Genomic DNA, 14,695 nt, shown 5'->3' on the forward strand with positions numbered 1-14,695 from the left:
AGTTGGAGTCTCAATGTTCACATTGTCCATGTGATGAAATAACTAAAAAAAAAAAAAGCCTCGCACTCACATTTGACTATTTGAATACCAGCTAGGAGTATCCCAGGAAATGCGAGCGTAAACCCTGTCCCCACAGCACCATGGCTTTGAGATCTCCCCCAGTGCTCTGTGTGCTGCTCCTTTAAGATTTAAGAATAATTAGGTGCTCAGAAGTGGGAAGGCAGGGAACAAGCAGCTCACCGTATCCAACAGATCCCCTCTGCGATCCTTCTTTCTTTGGGACTTCATCTATACAACAGAAAAGATGGTGGAAAGTGACACCACGCTGCACTGCGCTGCGCTGCCCGGCCTCCACTGGAGTAGGTTAAAGGACTCCATCAGCAGACAACAGTTTATTATTATTTTAGATTGAGGCCTCAACATTGTTCGCAATGAGGTCACAATTTGCCATTGATAAAAGCATTGCACAAACAGACAAATAGAGCAACGCCTTCAAAGCAGCAAAAATAGAATGGCTGGTTGCTTAGCAAATATCTGCAAATTTAGCAAATACCATTTATCATCTACCATGCAGGTAAAGGATCACCCTCAATTCTAATTTCAATGGAGTTAAAAGTTACCCTCCTATTTTTCTCTCCCTAATGTTTCTTGTTATAGATTTTCAAATAGTAATATTGTTACTTCAGTGTCCTGTTCAGTGTAATTTACAGTCAGCTTCACTCTCAATTTTCAGCTCCATTTAACAGCACCTCTCCAGCGCTGCATGAGGACTCTGTGCTGTTCAGCATTATTTGGAAACCCAGCAAGCTAAGTTGTGTTGTATCCGCAGGGCAGTGCAATGCATCATCAGTTCAAGCTGCTTGATGTGTATTTCAAATATGCTTTTTTTATATATATGTGTTTTTTTTATTTTAGAAGAGCTTGTGTGGGTTAAGCAGCAGTAGAAATTAAATAGGCCAGCATAAGCTAGGAGCATGACTCACTGGAAGGAAATAAAGCAGCAGTTGGTAAAAGCCGTTCAGTAGCAGAGCCTTTATATTCATAAAATGATACAAGCTAACATCTGGCTTACAGAAAAAAAAATGTATAAGAAGCAGAAAACTGAACCCAAATCTTGACATCCTTCGAGTTCCTGGAGACTGACCCTCCTGGGAGACGCTTCTTTCCTGCTTCTCCTCGCAGGGCACCGGGTTGTTTAGGGAGGGCAGGAGGGATGCAGGCTCCCCTGGCAGATGGGTGATCCAGGGGCATTTTTACATGCAGCACAAATATCTGACTGTGCTTAATTAAAATAGTAGTACAGATAGACCAACTTTGAACTAATGCAGGTCTTGGCTAAACCACTGACTTGTATCTGTGGAAGTGAATAATAGGTATCTGCTAGGGATCGTTGTCGTTACTGGGTTGTGAGGAGGGCTGCGACGCTGGGCGCTGTGTAAAAACAGACGTGTCGCTGAATGCAGAGCCAGGCCCTGAGACCGTGTGGGTATAAACTCAACTCAGTTGATCTAAACGAGGAGGAATTCCGATGAAGTGAGGGGAAATTACACAGGATTTAGTACAGTGTGAGGAGGGGGGGGAAAAAAAAAAAAAGTATCAAGCCCAGTATCTTATGGTCCGAGAGCTGCTGCTTCAGTGCCCGCTGCCGCGGCTGCAGAGCCGGGAGCTGAAGGGTCCCGAGCCGCAGACACGGCCCAAACGAGGAAGCAGGGGTCTGCGCGTGACGCAGGGGACTGCGCCGTGGCCACACACAGCCCTGGGCAGGGGCGACTGTCCCAACCTGCAGAACGGCACAAGCAGCATGGAAAAATGATTGATGCCAGCACAACCAGGAGAAGGAGATAGTTCGTGTTGTTTATAGTAGCAGCCACTGTGAGGAGGTAATGAGGAGGCAATCTGCACCTTTGCAGCGGTGCAGCTGGTAGCTTTAAAATAGTCTTGATTTGTTTAAAAAGAGAAAAATAATGCTGGAATGTTTCGGTGTAGTTAGGAGTTAGAGCATAATCAGTCTGCCTGGGAGACAGCATCTAATGAGGACACGTTACAGCGGAGGAGCACAGAGCGCTAACAAATGCTCTGCAACTCCTGCTGCCTGCTTGTCCCTCCTGGTCTGGTCCAAATGATGTTCCAGACCTCCAGCTTTCTCCGTGGATAGAAGTTCTGCCCCTTTCTGTGAGATCATCCAGAGAGCGAGTCAGAAAATGTCAGTCGGTCCTGAAGCCACAAGGTCTGTCTGGGATTGCTTTCCTGAAAAATCTCCCGTTGTTTTGACTCCAGCTGTGTGATAAACAAGAAAACAGAATTTCAGGGAGAGATAACCTTGAGTTATCCTTTGGGGCACTGCGATGGGCTGGACAGACCTGATTAGTCATCCAGAACAATGAAAAAAAATATTAATACTTAAATGACATAAGTTCTGCAAATAACTAATGTCTGGTGAAGGCATTACTTGATGGGGAAAGAAGAAGTAGATACACAAAATGATCTCATTCCCATGGAGTTTTTAGAACATACACAGAAAATACTCTGCTCCATTAATTTCCTTTAGAATATCTGGACTCTTGCTGTGATGTCTTGGGAACTTTGTATCACTTTAGATTGGAGGAGTTTAGTCCATGTTACCTACTGGAGTTTCACATCCCAATTTCCAGAAATGCAAATTTCAATTACAACAGGATTTATTTGCCTTCAGGCTGTAGCGTTTATAAATAGACTGTGTGAAACATTTTGCTTTAATTATTCCCCTAAATCTGTGCTGCCCCTGTGCTGAATAGCTTTTCTAGGACAAAAAATTCCGGTGAGAATATTTTGTATAGAATTTCTTAACTTCTCTAGAGCATAATCAATCATTCTGTGATTACCATTAGTTAGCTCATTTGCTTGCTCTGTTCATATTTAACAGATCCTAATTGAGCCAGGGAGAAAGTGGGAGGCAGGGAATAGTATAGCAAATACACGGTCTAAAATCTAGGAAGTTAAATAGCAGAGAAAGGATGTGAAACTCCCACAATTTATGAGACAAAAATAAAAAGAGTTATTTTCCTTTCCTCCAGGTGAATCAAACTTGAGGATTTCAGTGGCCTCTGATGCCCTCTAACGGACGAGCCTGTTGGAGCAGTGCCCTGGTGAGAGCCCGTCGTGCAAAGGGACTGCGAGGACCAGGTGTCCGGATGGGGCAGGAGCCCCGCGGGAACGCGGGGCAGCTCCGAGGGGAAATCCCTGCTGAAGGGAGTCGCAGCTCAGAATATTGTCACCTCTTACTAAAACTTGGCACATACGTTCCTTCTTTCCTTCCTTCCTTCCTCATTTAATCTATGTTTATTTGTTTAGCTTGACTTAATAACTGTATGAAAGTAGTTTTGCCATTGATTGCAGATTTGGACATCGCCTCCACTATGATTCCCCATTTATCAGAAGTTCACGAACTTTTTCCCTACAGAAGAATGCTTCTGAAAGTGATGGTAGGTTTCTGCGCCAAAACACAGAAATAGATGTTAAAAAATATTGCATAGCATCTTTGAATGAATGGAAACACTTATATTGCTGAAATGTTTGACAAATGCTGGTGAAAAAATACAAAGTGAAATGTGAGAAAAGGAGACACAAAAGTGTGAAACAGAGTGTAGTCAGTAGGGTTAAAGAAAAGGAGAGGTTAATAAGTAAATAATTTGAGTAGAAAACACGAAAAAAGGAAAAGGTAAAGAGGTGGAGAAAAACACCACATTCTCTAGCAATAAGCTCAGAAAAGTGTCGCCTCCAGAAAAAACAGTTCAACGTATTAAAGGCATAGATGCCCACATTTCCCAAGAAAATTGTAGGTGATATCAGCTGAATTTTAATGGGTAAAACATATCAGTGATGCCTTGCTTAAAGCTTGAAAGGGAAGGATTTATGTTGTTAAATAATGTTATCTGACCACATAGAATTGATACCTTTATTCTAGAGCAAAGGACAATGCTAGCGAGCCAAGGATTAAGGTGGATTTTACTATATATCAAGGCTGCTCATTTTCTGTGTGTGCCTCTGTTTTCTCATCTGGTTCCCCATCTTCTTGCTTTGACAAAAAGCAGAAGTGCCAAAATACCTCAAAGGAAGTGATTCAAGTGACCATTAATGTCTAGAAGTGTCACAGGAAGACACATACGTGTCTGTGTGCACATATGCTTGTGCACACAGATGAATTTCCAGCTCTTACTTCCAAGGCCTTGGCTCTTGGTTACAGTAGTCCTAAGAAGACGCTGAGCGGAGTAGAGGGCATGGCAGGGGCTTCCCTCTCGCGTGGGGCTCCCAGCACGGTGGCCGCTGCTCGCTCGCGGCGCGGGGTGTCGGGCCGGCCGGGGGTCCCGAGCGGCTGCGGCGCTGCCCTTTGCAGCCGTGCGTCTGCGAGCGCTGCTGCTCCCGCTCTGCCAGCGGCGCGGGAACGCCGGCGAGCTCAGGCTCTTGCAGGGTGTCTCATCATGAGCTCATAAACAATCCAGATAAGATCTTTACTCCAATGAATCCAATGGAGGTTTTGTGTTTTTTTTTTTTCCTTTTAGACTCTTCCTGACAAATCCATTTCTGCCAGGCCGGAGAGTTCCGGAGCATTCGGTACCGTGAACCCATCTCTGCTCTGTGGTCTCAGGAAACCATTTTCAGGTACCCAACATCCCTGTCCATGGAATAAAAGTCACCAGGAGCTAGGGGTCTCTGAGAACAGATCCTTAGCCTTATTCTATTTTTCATTTATTTATTCAACAGGAATGTTTAAAGAATAATGAATGTTTATCAAGCGATAGTGATTGCACACTGCTCTTTGGCTGCTGTTGTTACTGGCAGAGATTTTCCTTGTGCTCAGACATATAAAATGTGATTAGAAAGGTTCCATTGACCAGCTTAATTCTCCATCCAGGACAGTTAAGATTTCAGTAATTAAGAATATATATGTATTGTATATGTTTGCTGTGGATAAATGTGTATAAAACCAATGCATTAGAAGCCTTCCTTAGAGTGTAATGCAAAATTTATTTTAAAAATCTTTTAAAAACATATTCATATTGAGCATTCTAATGCGCTCTAATGCAAAGGAATCAATAGCCTTTACACCACAGCTAATTTATTGTACACAGCAAATGAATAATACAAAATTCAGTGCACTTAACAGCCCAATATTAGACTTCATAATTTGTATAAATCGGAATGCTTTTTGCATTTCCTGAAACATAGTACCACAAAGTGTACAGACAGAAAACTACTGTTTATTCTTCAGCCAATTAATCTTTTTTTCTAAATAAAATATTTGCAATCAATTTCCATCTTTGTATAAAGATGAAATATTAGACATTAACTTGAACTCCTGAAAACTCTTGAAATACTAAACATAAAATAAGTCCCTGAATTTATTACTAGTATGTAAAGTAATTGTTTGTATTATAAAACTGAATTATAGGACTTTCACTGTTCATTATTTACAGGTAAAGTTACTCCAGAATACATTTGATATTGCTACTGCTGATGACAGGAAAATGAGATCTGTCCTTGCTTCACAATTCAGTTGTCCATATTTTATTCTTTTTAGTCAGTCTAATGTGAAGTATCAGATAGCTTTTATTTTCAATGCTTTAAACACAGTGTTTTTCCAAATTGAAGTGGTAAATATGAAAGCAGGACCAGTTCAGCTGATGTCAAACCTGGTTTATTTAAGCATTGTTTCGAAACATATATCTTAAAAAAAAAAAAAAAAAAAAAAAAAAAAGCACAAATTGCATCAAAGCAGAGAACGTTACAGTGTAATGTTATCTATGTTATGCAGATTAAGACAACCGCTTAATTGGTAGCACTTTTTAATTCAAGCTAATACATTTTAACATTTCAGAAATCTGTAGGATAGCACATGTTGCACGTTTGACTGAAGTGGGATAAAACAAATTGGGAATAGCTTGTCATACACTACAGTATTTTGACACACATAGCTTTGTTTTTATGATATGTCAGAATATTTTAACTGCACCTTAGTGAAAGGCTTGTTTAAATTTCATCTATTCCAACATAGATTTGACAACACTGAGTGCCAAGTATAAACTTTGGAAGTAGAGGAAGCAATGCCTTCTTCACCAGAGTGATTCTCTCTTGGATGAGGAGTGGAATTAGATTCCCTCCACATCTGCTTTTCTCTTGTGAGACTTACAGGTCTGCATGTTGTTACTGCAGGATGCAATAGGAAGTTTGCTGTGTCTGCACTTGAAATGTGATGTTTAAAAAGACGCTTTATGATAATCCTTCTAAGCACGGCATTACTTAAGCTTCAGACCAATATAAAAAATTAGATTTTCTGGACATGGGTGGAGAAAATCTGGACCGGCAGATAAAGAGTAAAGAAAGTCCACTTTATTCCCCAGTGCTTCATTATGCATTTGTCATTTTAAAATCATACATTCAAGAGATCCCAAATTAACTTCATCTTTATTTACAGAATTTTAACTGGACTCTAACATGAAAAGCCATTATTTTGTGCTTCTGTCTGCCCAGAAGGAAAACAAATTAACGTTCTTGAGACGGAAGCTGCATGTTTGTTTGTCCTGTTATCTCATATCCTACTTTTCTGGGTCACAGAGCACAAGCCACGGGCTCGTTTGGAAGCGTTTGTGGGCTGCAGTAGGTTTTTCTGGTTACTGAGAGTTCACTACTGAAATCTTCAGATGCAACAAAAGCTGTTAAACCCGTAATAGCCCATTTATTGATGTGTAACCTTTCTGTTGTGCTTTGTAAGATTAGCAGCCATACATTTCAGTCTGTATATCACAAATGGAGTGTAGATTGCCCCTGTCAAGCGCAGTGGCTGCGAAATGGCACCGTGCTGAAATAAAGTAGGTAAAAAACTGCCAACCATCTCTGTCTTTTCACCAAGAGAAGATGCAAACCCCCCTCGGCGTTCGGGACTGCGCGCATCCCTCGGGACTCGCGATCAGCCGTGGCCAAGACATGGATTTTCCGTGATTTACCGAACAGTTATGAGGGAAGCGGCCGGGGCCGCCGCGCCGCCCCTCAGCGCGGCCGCCATGAGCGGGCGCCGCCCGCGCGCGCGCACCCCGCCCTCGCCTGGCGCGCAGGCGCGGCGCGCGCGCGGCGGCGGGAGCGCGCAGGCGCGGCGGGGGCGCGCAGGCGCGGCGCGCGCGCAGGCGCAGTGGCGCCGCCGCCGCCGCCTGGTGTCGGCGCTCCCTGGCGCGGCGGTCGCGGCGCTGCTGCTCGCGCGGGCGGGGGCGGCGGCGCGCGCCCGCTTCCGGTGGGGTGTCATGGCGGCGCCTGGGCGCTGATGGCCGCGGGCAGCTGAGGGCCCGAGCTCGGCCGCGTACGGGGACCCGCCGGGCGCGCCGCGCCTGCCGCGCTGCCCGCCGCCACCCGCTCCCCGCGGCGGCCGGCGGGCGGGGGCCATGGCGGCCCACAAGCCGGTGGAGTGGGTGCAGGCCGTGGTGAACCGCTTCGACGAGCAGGTAGCGGGGGCGGCGCGCGCGCGGGGGGGGGGGGGCTCGGGCCTCCTGCCCGGGGAGCGGGGCCGCCGCGCCCCTGTTTCCCCGCCGGCTCCGAGCTGGGCCCGGGGGCGGCCTCGGGCCTCGCCGCCTCTGAGGGGGCAGCGGCTCGTTCCTCTGGGAGCCGCTCCCGCCTCGGCCCGCGCCGTTCCCGGCGGGGAGGGTCGCTCCGCAGCTTCCTGCCCCGCGGAGGGGCCGGCGCCGCCTTCCCTGTGCCCGAGGGAGCAGCCGCCTCCCGGCTCCTGACAGGCCCCTGCTGCTGCTCCGCGCAGGGCTGCGCCCCGGCCCAGGGCCCCGCGTGTCCGCGGCCGCTCCCCGGGCCGAGGGGGCCGTGCGTGGCTGCCCCGGGGGCTCCCGGCGGCGCTCGGGCTGGGCCGGGTCGCGCGCGCGGGGCCCGCCTGGTTCCGCCGCGCCGAGCGGGCCCTTTGTGCGCGGGTCCTGCGGGGGTCCCGGCGAGCCCCGCTCGGTGCTGCCAGCCTGCCCGGCGGCCGGGACGGCGCGCGGCTCCTCCCCGGCCGGCACCGCGTCCCCCTCGGCGCGCTTGGCCTTTAGCAGCCCCCACAAAGGTGGTGGCCTGCTTGGCTGCACAGAAATGAGAGGAGCTGGTTTGCGTTTATTGTAAAACTTCAGTGACTGCGGTTTATTTAGGAAAGGTAGATACCAAACTTCTTCATCACGTTGCAAGAGATGAAGACTTTTCCCAGTGCATGTTAAGCATGAAAGCTGCATAGTTAACTTGTTCCTTTCCACCTCCCCCTGTTATCTTGAGTCATAGATCATTTTTTCCATAGGCTTGGAAAGTATGGTCCTGATTATGCTCCAGTAATGCAGGAAAATGCGTCTTTGTATATTGGTGTTAAAAGGCCCTAGGCTTTGTCGTTTGCTTTGTTGTGTATATTGTAGAATTGGGCTTGCCAACATCTGTTAGGAGTTAAGGACTGGAGCTTTTTGACCAGGAGTGCTTTCCTATCCCCTTCGTGCGGTGATTCCGGGTAGGTGTGCAGGAGATCCCTCTCCCTGTTTTGGAGGAAGGCGGCCTGCTCTGAGTTTTTGCTAAGCGTCAGAGTTGCAGGCAAAGTGCATGTCAAATACAGGACAGGCTGTGGAACTCAGTGTAGTTTGCATGTTAGATGCTATGTACAATATTTTAATCAATTTATTGAATATTTGTGTTTTACTAGTACGAAATCTTTTTCTTTACAATGTGTCATCTAGTGGATGAAAGAGCCAGCAATGAGATACTAACCTTTACTTTTTTGTAAGAAATTTTTGCTCTCACTCGTTGGCTTCGCTTGCTTTCGGCACGTTGTTTCCTCTGCCTTGCCCAGTCTGAGGGGTCTTCAGGGCAGGAAGGTGGCTGCTCTCAATGGAGTTCCCAAACGCGAGGCTGTCGTGGCACCATCAAGGGTGATGCTTCTTGCAGCTCCTCACTTCGATGTCATTACTGGCTAGTTGCAGGACTCGTTCATCACTTATCTTCTGTTTTAGACTGCTCATTTCAGAATCAAGTTTATACTTGTCGCAAATTTACTCTGTTTTAGTGGCAAATGCATTTTGAGTTCTTACATGTTATGCCTGCCCTTCAAAATGCAGGACTGTTGTTTCCGCACAGTGGGAGCTCCGTGTTGCTGCTCCTGCTGCTCCGTGTTGTGCGATGAGCGTGCTGGAATAAGGGAGGGGAGCTTGTGTTTGTTTTGGGTTGGGCTTTTCTGCGGGGGAGAGGACATTGAAATTGTGAATGTTTCTTCCTTTAGAAAGGAAGAACATGTAACCATCTCTCAGTGAAATTTATAGATGTAGACAGGCTTCCATTCATTTGCTAAGTGCTTGAATTCATTTTAAGACAGATGAAACAACAAACTGGGAGAATGCTAATCTGTACTGAAACAACAAAATTCAGTGCAAACCAGTCTGTTCCTGTCTACTCTCGTTTATTGTTATAAATGCTGCTTTAACTGAAAAAAATCCTTTTGTGTGTATGATTCTCTGGGCTTACGATGCCTGGCCAGCATGGTTTCATAAATGAGCCAATGGCTGCCTCACTGGATGCGTTTTTCACATGTAGAGCCAGCCTTGCTCAGCTGCGCTCGCTTTGGGGAGTCCAGGCCCTGCAGGGCTGCGCGCGGCGCTGCCCTTGGGGCTGTTGAGGGCTCCAGCGCGGGGCAGGGAGGTGCTGACCCTGCCTGTGAGATCGATCACCCTTTACAGGTGGCAAAACAGACCAGATCTCTGCACTAATCTCTCTTATGATGATTTTTGAAACTTTTAGTGATCTTAATATAATTATGCTACAGTAGCTGTTTTAGTAAAATTTGGAATATTAGCCACAGTGCTTTGCTATTAGCATCGCTCCTTGCCCCCTTTGTAATTTGCTTGTGTTGGGGAGCTGTTAAAGGCTTAGTCAGGTAAACTCTGCTGCCTGTCTAAGCCTCTCTTACGCCTCTCTTATTTTGTTTAACGTTTAGTTATTTGCAGTTAGCTGAATTTTTGCTTTGTTTAAACTTTTATTCTGTTTTCTTATCTTGATATTAACTTGGTTTCTATGGCTCAAGGTAACTGTTAAGATACTTGCATTTTTAGATGTATACAATCTATTTTTCAAAATTTTCTAGTTTTAAATACCACTTTTGGCTAAAACATGCCCATCATAAATAATCAGCAGTGGATAAGCAAAAATATTCAGACACAGTCAGGTCTCAAAATAGCTTTTTCTCCCCCCCCCCCCCCCCCCACCATGGAATTGTTCCCTTATTTTATGCACTGAATTTTGATGAGATTTTTTAAGCATAAATGCTACAGCTGAAATGAGGAGAAGTCTGATCCAGTAGTAAAATATTTCTTCTAATCATACACACAGATGCCTTGCTTCCTAGACTACTTAAATGTAGACTGTGGTAAGGACTATTAGATGCAATAAAAGGTATTAATCCTGTATAAACTTGTGGTGAATTAAGTGATTATGATATGCTTTAAAGGAAGAAGCCCATTATTCCATGAACTATGGTTTAGTCTCCCTGGTTGTAGTTCGAGATACTTTGCTTTCAGTTACAAGTTTTTTTCTAAAAAATGAAAACCACTGGGAATGTTCCACTCTTAATTTAATTAAAAGGCATTAAATTAAAGCAAATATTCCCTCCTTCTCCTCCTCCTTCTCTCTGTAGTATTTGAAACCTATGCAGAATCAGAGACCTGCAAGACCACTGACTGTGAGCGCTGGGCTTGTGGTTTTCATTGTTGTTGTTCATCTCAGCTTGTTTAAAAAAAAAAACTAGTAGTAATGCGTGCCTATTTGAAAGTAGTTGACATGGGTTTTGTTGGCCGTGCTCCTCTAACAGGATGACACACACATCCTAGAGCGTAGGTGAAAGAACGATCCACGTGCAACAAGTGTCACCTGAGTTCACCTGGGAGCTGCTGTGGGATGAGCCTTCCTTACTGAACCCTTTCTATTAACGGTGTCGCTAAATACACGTTTGTTCACAGCACAAATTTTCAGTTAACCTTTTGAAAAAGTTTTTTAGCAACATAGGAAAATTATTTTCAGTGTTCTTTGCAAGGCTTAATCATGAGGTTCTGTCACTAAGTAATATATCTTTAGAAGGTGCCGCAGTGCATGCTGATGGTTGGGGAAAGGTCCCTGTTGCTTTTGGAAATACACAGCCGGTCCTGACCGAAGTGGTGCTGACCAAAGTGGTGCTGAGTACACTTGCTGTCTGTCCTGGGTACCTGTCTGCATTAGTGTCTGCTGAAGGAGTTCCAGGAAAGGGTTTGGATGGGCAAGGTGAGCTGTGTGTCTCTGCTCTTAAGGATAGCACTAGAGATTTTTTATTTCAAACTCCTGACTCTGAATAGGAGATGCAGCTCCACTGCGTTCGGGCAGCGCGAGCTCCTCCGTAGCCGGCAGGGAGCTGCGCTGCCGTCACGGGGTGAAGCCCCATCGCGGCCCGGCGCCCCCGCCGCGCTCCCTGGGGCTGCCTGCCCTTCCTGGTGCAGGGAGAGCGCCCGCAGCCTTGGCCATGGCGAGCCTGGAGCGTGCCGAGCCGTGGCGCGCACAGCCTTGGCCGTGGCGAGCCCAGAGCGTGCCGAGCCGTGGTGCCTGCAGCCTTGGCCATGGCGAGCCCAGAGCGTGCCGAGCCGCGGTGCCCGCAGCCTTGGCCATGGCGAGCCCGCAGTGTGGCGAGCTGTGGTACCCGCAGCCTCGGCCATGGTGAGCCCGGAGCGTGCCAAGCCGAGCCACGACACCCGCAGCCTCGGCCATGGCGAGCCCAAGCGTGCTGAGCCGAGCCGCGGCGCCTGCAGCCTCAGCCATGGTGAGCCCGCAGCGTGGCGAGCTGCGGCGTGCGCAGCCTTGGCCATGGTGAGCCCGGAGCGTGGCGAGCCGAGCCGTGGTGCCCGCAGCCTTGGCCATGGTGAGCCCGCAGCGTGGCGAGCCGAGCCGCGGCGCCCGCAGCGGAGTGCCCATCGCTTCTCTAGGCAGCGTTTGTCTGAGGAGTGATCAAGTGACTGAAGCGCTCAACCCCGGCGGACGGTGTCGATCTGTGAGGTTTGGAATAGTAATGTTCTGCAAAGAATGCCCACAGAAGTTGACATGGTGGCTTTTATTTGAAGTGGTGATTTACTTTAGACTTGTAAAGAATGCACCTTACAGCCTCTGACACAAGGATTTTAAAAACGGTGTCTGTTAACATCTCTCCTGCACACATGGGAAAGATGCTACCGCCGCTCCCATCTGCAGCGGCACCCTCAACTTTTAAAGCCAGCTTTTATATTCTTGCTCTAAAGGTCTCGTCAAGTATTCCTGTAGAATCTTTTTCCTTTCTTCTTTCCTGCTCTTTCAGTTTGGGGTTGGCCAAGCCGTTGTCTCGCAGGGAGGCCGTGCGGAGGCCGCCGCGGGCGCACGGGGGTGGCTGCGGGTTTGAAGCTGCCCGGCACCACGGTAGAGCGGTTAATAATTCATGCCATGTTAATGCATAGACTAGGCTAGACTGCCCTGGACTTTGAGGGTGTTGTAAAAGCTTTGGAGACACTGTCTCAGGAACGTTTTTCAGATGTTAGCAGTTGACTCCTGTTTGTGAGTTGACCTAGCTGATTCTTTTCTTAAAAAATACTATTCTGAAGCTTTTAATAGATACATTTTTGTATTACTTTAACATACTACAAGAAGAATTCAAATCTTTTTTGGATAATTAAAAATACTAAGGCTTTAATTTTAAGTAGTGACTGATTTAGCTTCATTGTTTTTACCAATCATTTCCTTGAAGGTAGTTCAGCTCTCTAGTATCTGGCTTATGTGATACTGCCTATTGGGAATGAAGATATTCTGATGATCTGGTGGGATCTGGCTGTTGCTTTTTCTCCCACCATAAGAATTTGCTGCCTCTTTCTATTTAATACTCCTATAAGATAAAATATAGGCCAGAGTGCCGTTGTTTCCTGTCCTTCATGGCTTGTTTGACACCGTAACTTGGCTCAAACTGGATTACAGGCATCATCGCTGCACACCTTAGTGTGGATTATAGCTGAATCTGTGTTATTGTAGGTGTGGGGTTGTCGACCGTGACTTCCTTGTTCAGTGATGAAAATGGTTCAGTTTTGTGGTAGCCTACCCTTCCGCTAAGCCGGGGGTTCAAAATGGTGCTTATGTTCATAGCTTGAAGCTCCAGAGTTTTTTAAGCCTTGAGTCTTAATTTCTTCTTATAATTAAAAATTAAATTAGCAGTAATAAAAGTAAACCTGTTTTCCTTTTTTCTTGTGATATTTAGATTGTTATATCCATGTAAAATTTAAATTGCTTGCTTTTAGTCACTTGACACTAGCACTATGTTCAGTTCGGGTACATAAAATGCTTCAGTATATCAGAGTACGCTAAGGATAAAGCTGAGAAATAATATAAAAAATCAGTGATAATCCTCCCTTTTTATACATCTTCAAATGATAATATAAAAAGCAATATTATTTCTAAGTGACCTTGTTACAGTATCTGTTGTGGCAGGAAGCTCCAAAAAATACATAATAGGATGTTTCTATAGCATGGAAGCCTACAGAACTAGATCCGTGACACAATTTCTTCGAGAGGCACTTGGGAAGTATTTTATCACTCAGTGGTATTGAGCTTTTCTGCCGCTGTCAGCACAGAGGCTTGAAAACTCAAATAAAAAGTATTAGTAATGCTGAAAATTTTAATTAAATGTATCTATCTTCCACTGACTAATGACTTCCGAAAATGTATTGTAAAAATAACATCTAAGAATGAAAATAAAGCCTGAGTCATACATGCTATTTGTTCTTCCTTCCCTAGTTTTAAAACGAGCCCACTGAAATGCCTCAAACTGCACCGCAGCTTTGCAGGCTCAGAGCTGCAAGGCTGTTGCCCAGCGTTGAACGGGTTACCCAGCGTTACCCAGCGTTGAATGGGTTACCCAGCGTTGCGCGGGTTACCCAGCGTTACCCAGCGTTATGCGGGTTACCCAGCGTTGCACGGGTTACCCAGCGTTACCCAGTGTTACGCGGGTTACCCAGCGTTACCCAGCACAGGGGTTGGAGCCTGTTGCCCTGGGGCCGCGCAGGCCCATCCACCTCTGCTGCCAGGGCCCAGGGCCGGCGCTCGCACGGGGAGCAGGGGCCATGGCTGGCTCGGCGGCTCCCCGTGGGGCCGGCCCCGGCTCCGGCGGCTCCCCGTGGGGCCAGGCCGGCGGCTCCCCGTGGGGCCGGCCCCGGCGGCTCCCCCCACCGCCGCTGGCTCTGCAGGGCCGCGCGCTGCTGGGCGCTCCCCGAGACGCGGCGCGTGCGGATGGGCCCTCGCTGGGATCCAGCGCGGCGGCTTCGGTGCTGTTCGTGGAGTTAACCATTCTCAAGAATAAAACAGCAGAACGAGTGAGGATGTTTTGTTTTCCTTTGTGATATCTTGGAGTTCTGATATTCTAAAACTGTTAATCAGAATGATTCTTCATGGTTAAACAAACTTTTTTTTTTTTTTTTAAATTTTGCTTTTTTTTTGCACTGGAAATAGTTAAGATGTGCTCATATTTTTTAGGGAAGTTGCTTTAAATTTTCTGATATTGTCATTGTTAGTTAGGCAGGCTCCTAAATACCAGCATCAGGCTAAAAAAAATAAACAGCAGTGCTGAATTTATGAAGTTTTATGGTAGACTTTCCAACTGGTGGTAAGTCAGTATGTTTATGTGCAGGAT

The 14,695-nt window shown here is 46.7% G+C and overlaps 1 protein-coding gene across 2 annotated transcripts in view; it reads left to right on the top strand.

The window, feature by feature from the left end:
- The first annotated feature begins 7,409 nt into the window (after positions 1–7,409).
- Positions 7,410–14,695, top strand: part of NF1 (neurofibromin 1) — a 78,729-nt gene continuing 71,443 nt past the window's right edge. For both annotated transcript variants that reach the window (XM_088535659.1, XM_088535665.1), the window contains exon 1: positions 7,410–7,469. In XM_088535659.1, the coding sequence (XP_088391785.1) occupies positions 7,410–7,469 (60 nt within the window). The remainder of the gene's footprint in view (positions 7,470–14,695) is intronic.

Source organism: Tinamus guttatus, unplaced genomic scaffold (genome assembly GCF_059628265.1).
Source record: "Tinamus guttatus ecotype Peru unplaced genomic scaffold, ASM5962826v1 Tinamus_guttatus_pri_ptg000043l, whole genome shotgun sequence".
Lineage (NCBI taxonomy): Eukaryota > Metazoa > Chordata > Aves > Tinamiformes > Tinamidae > Tinamus > Tinamus guttatus.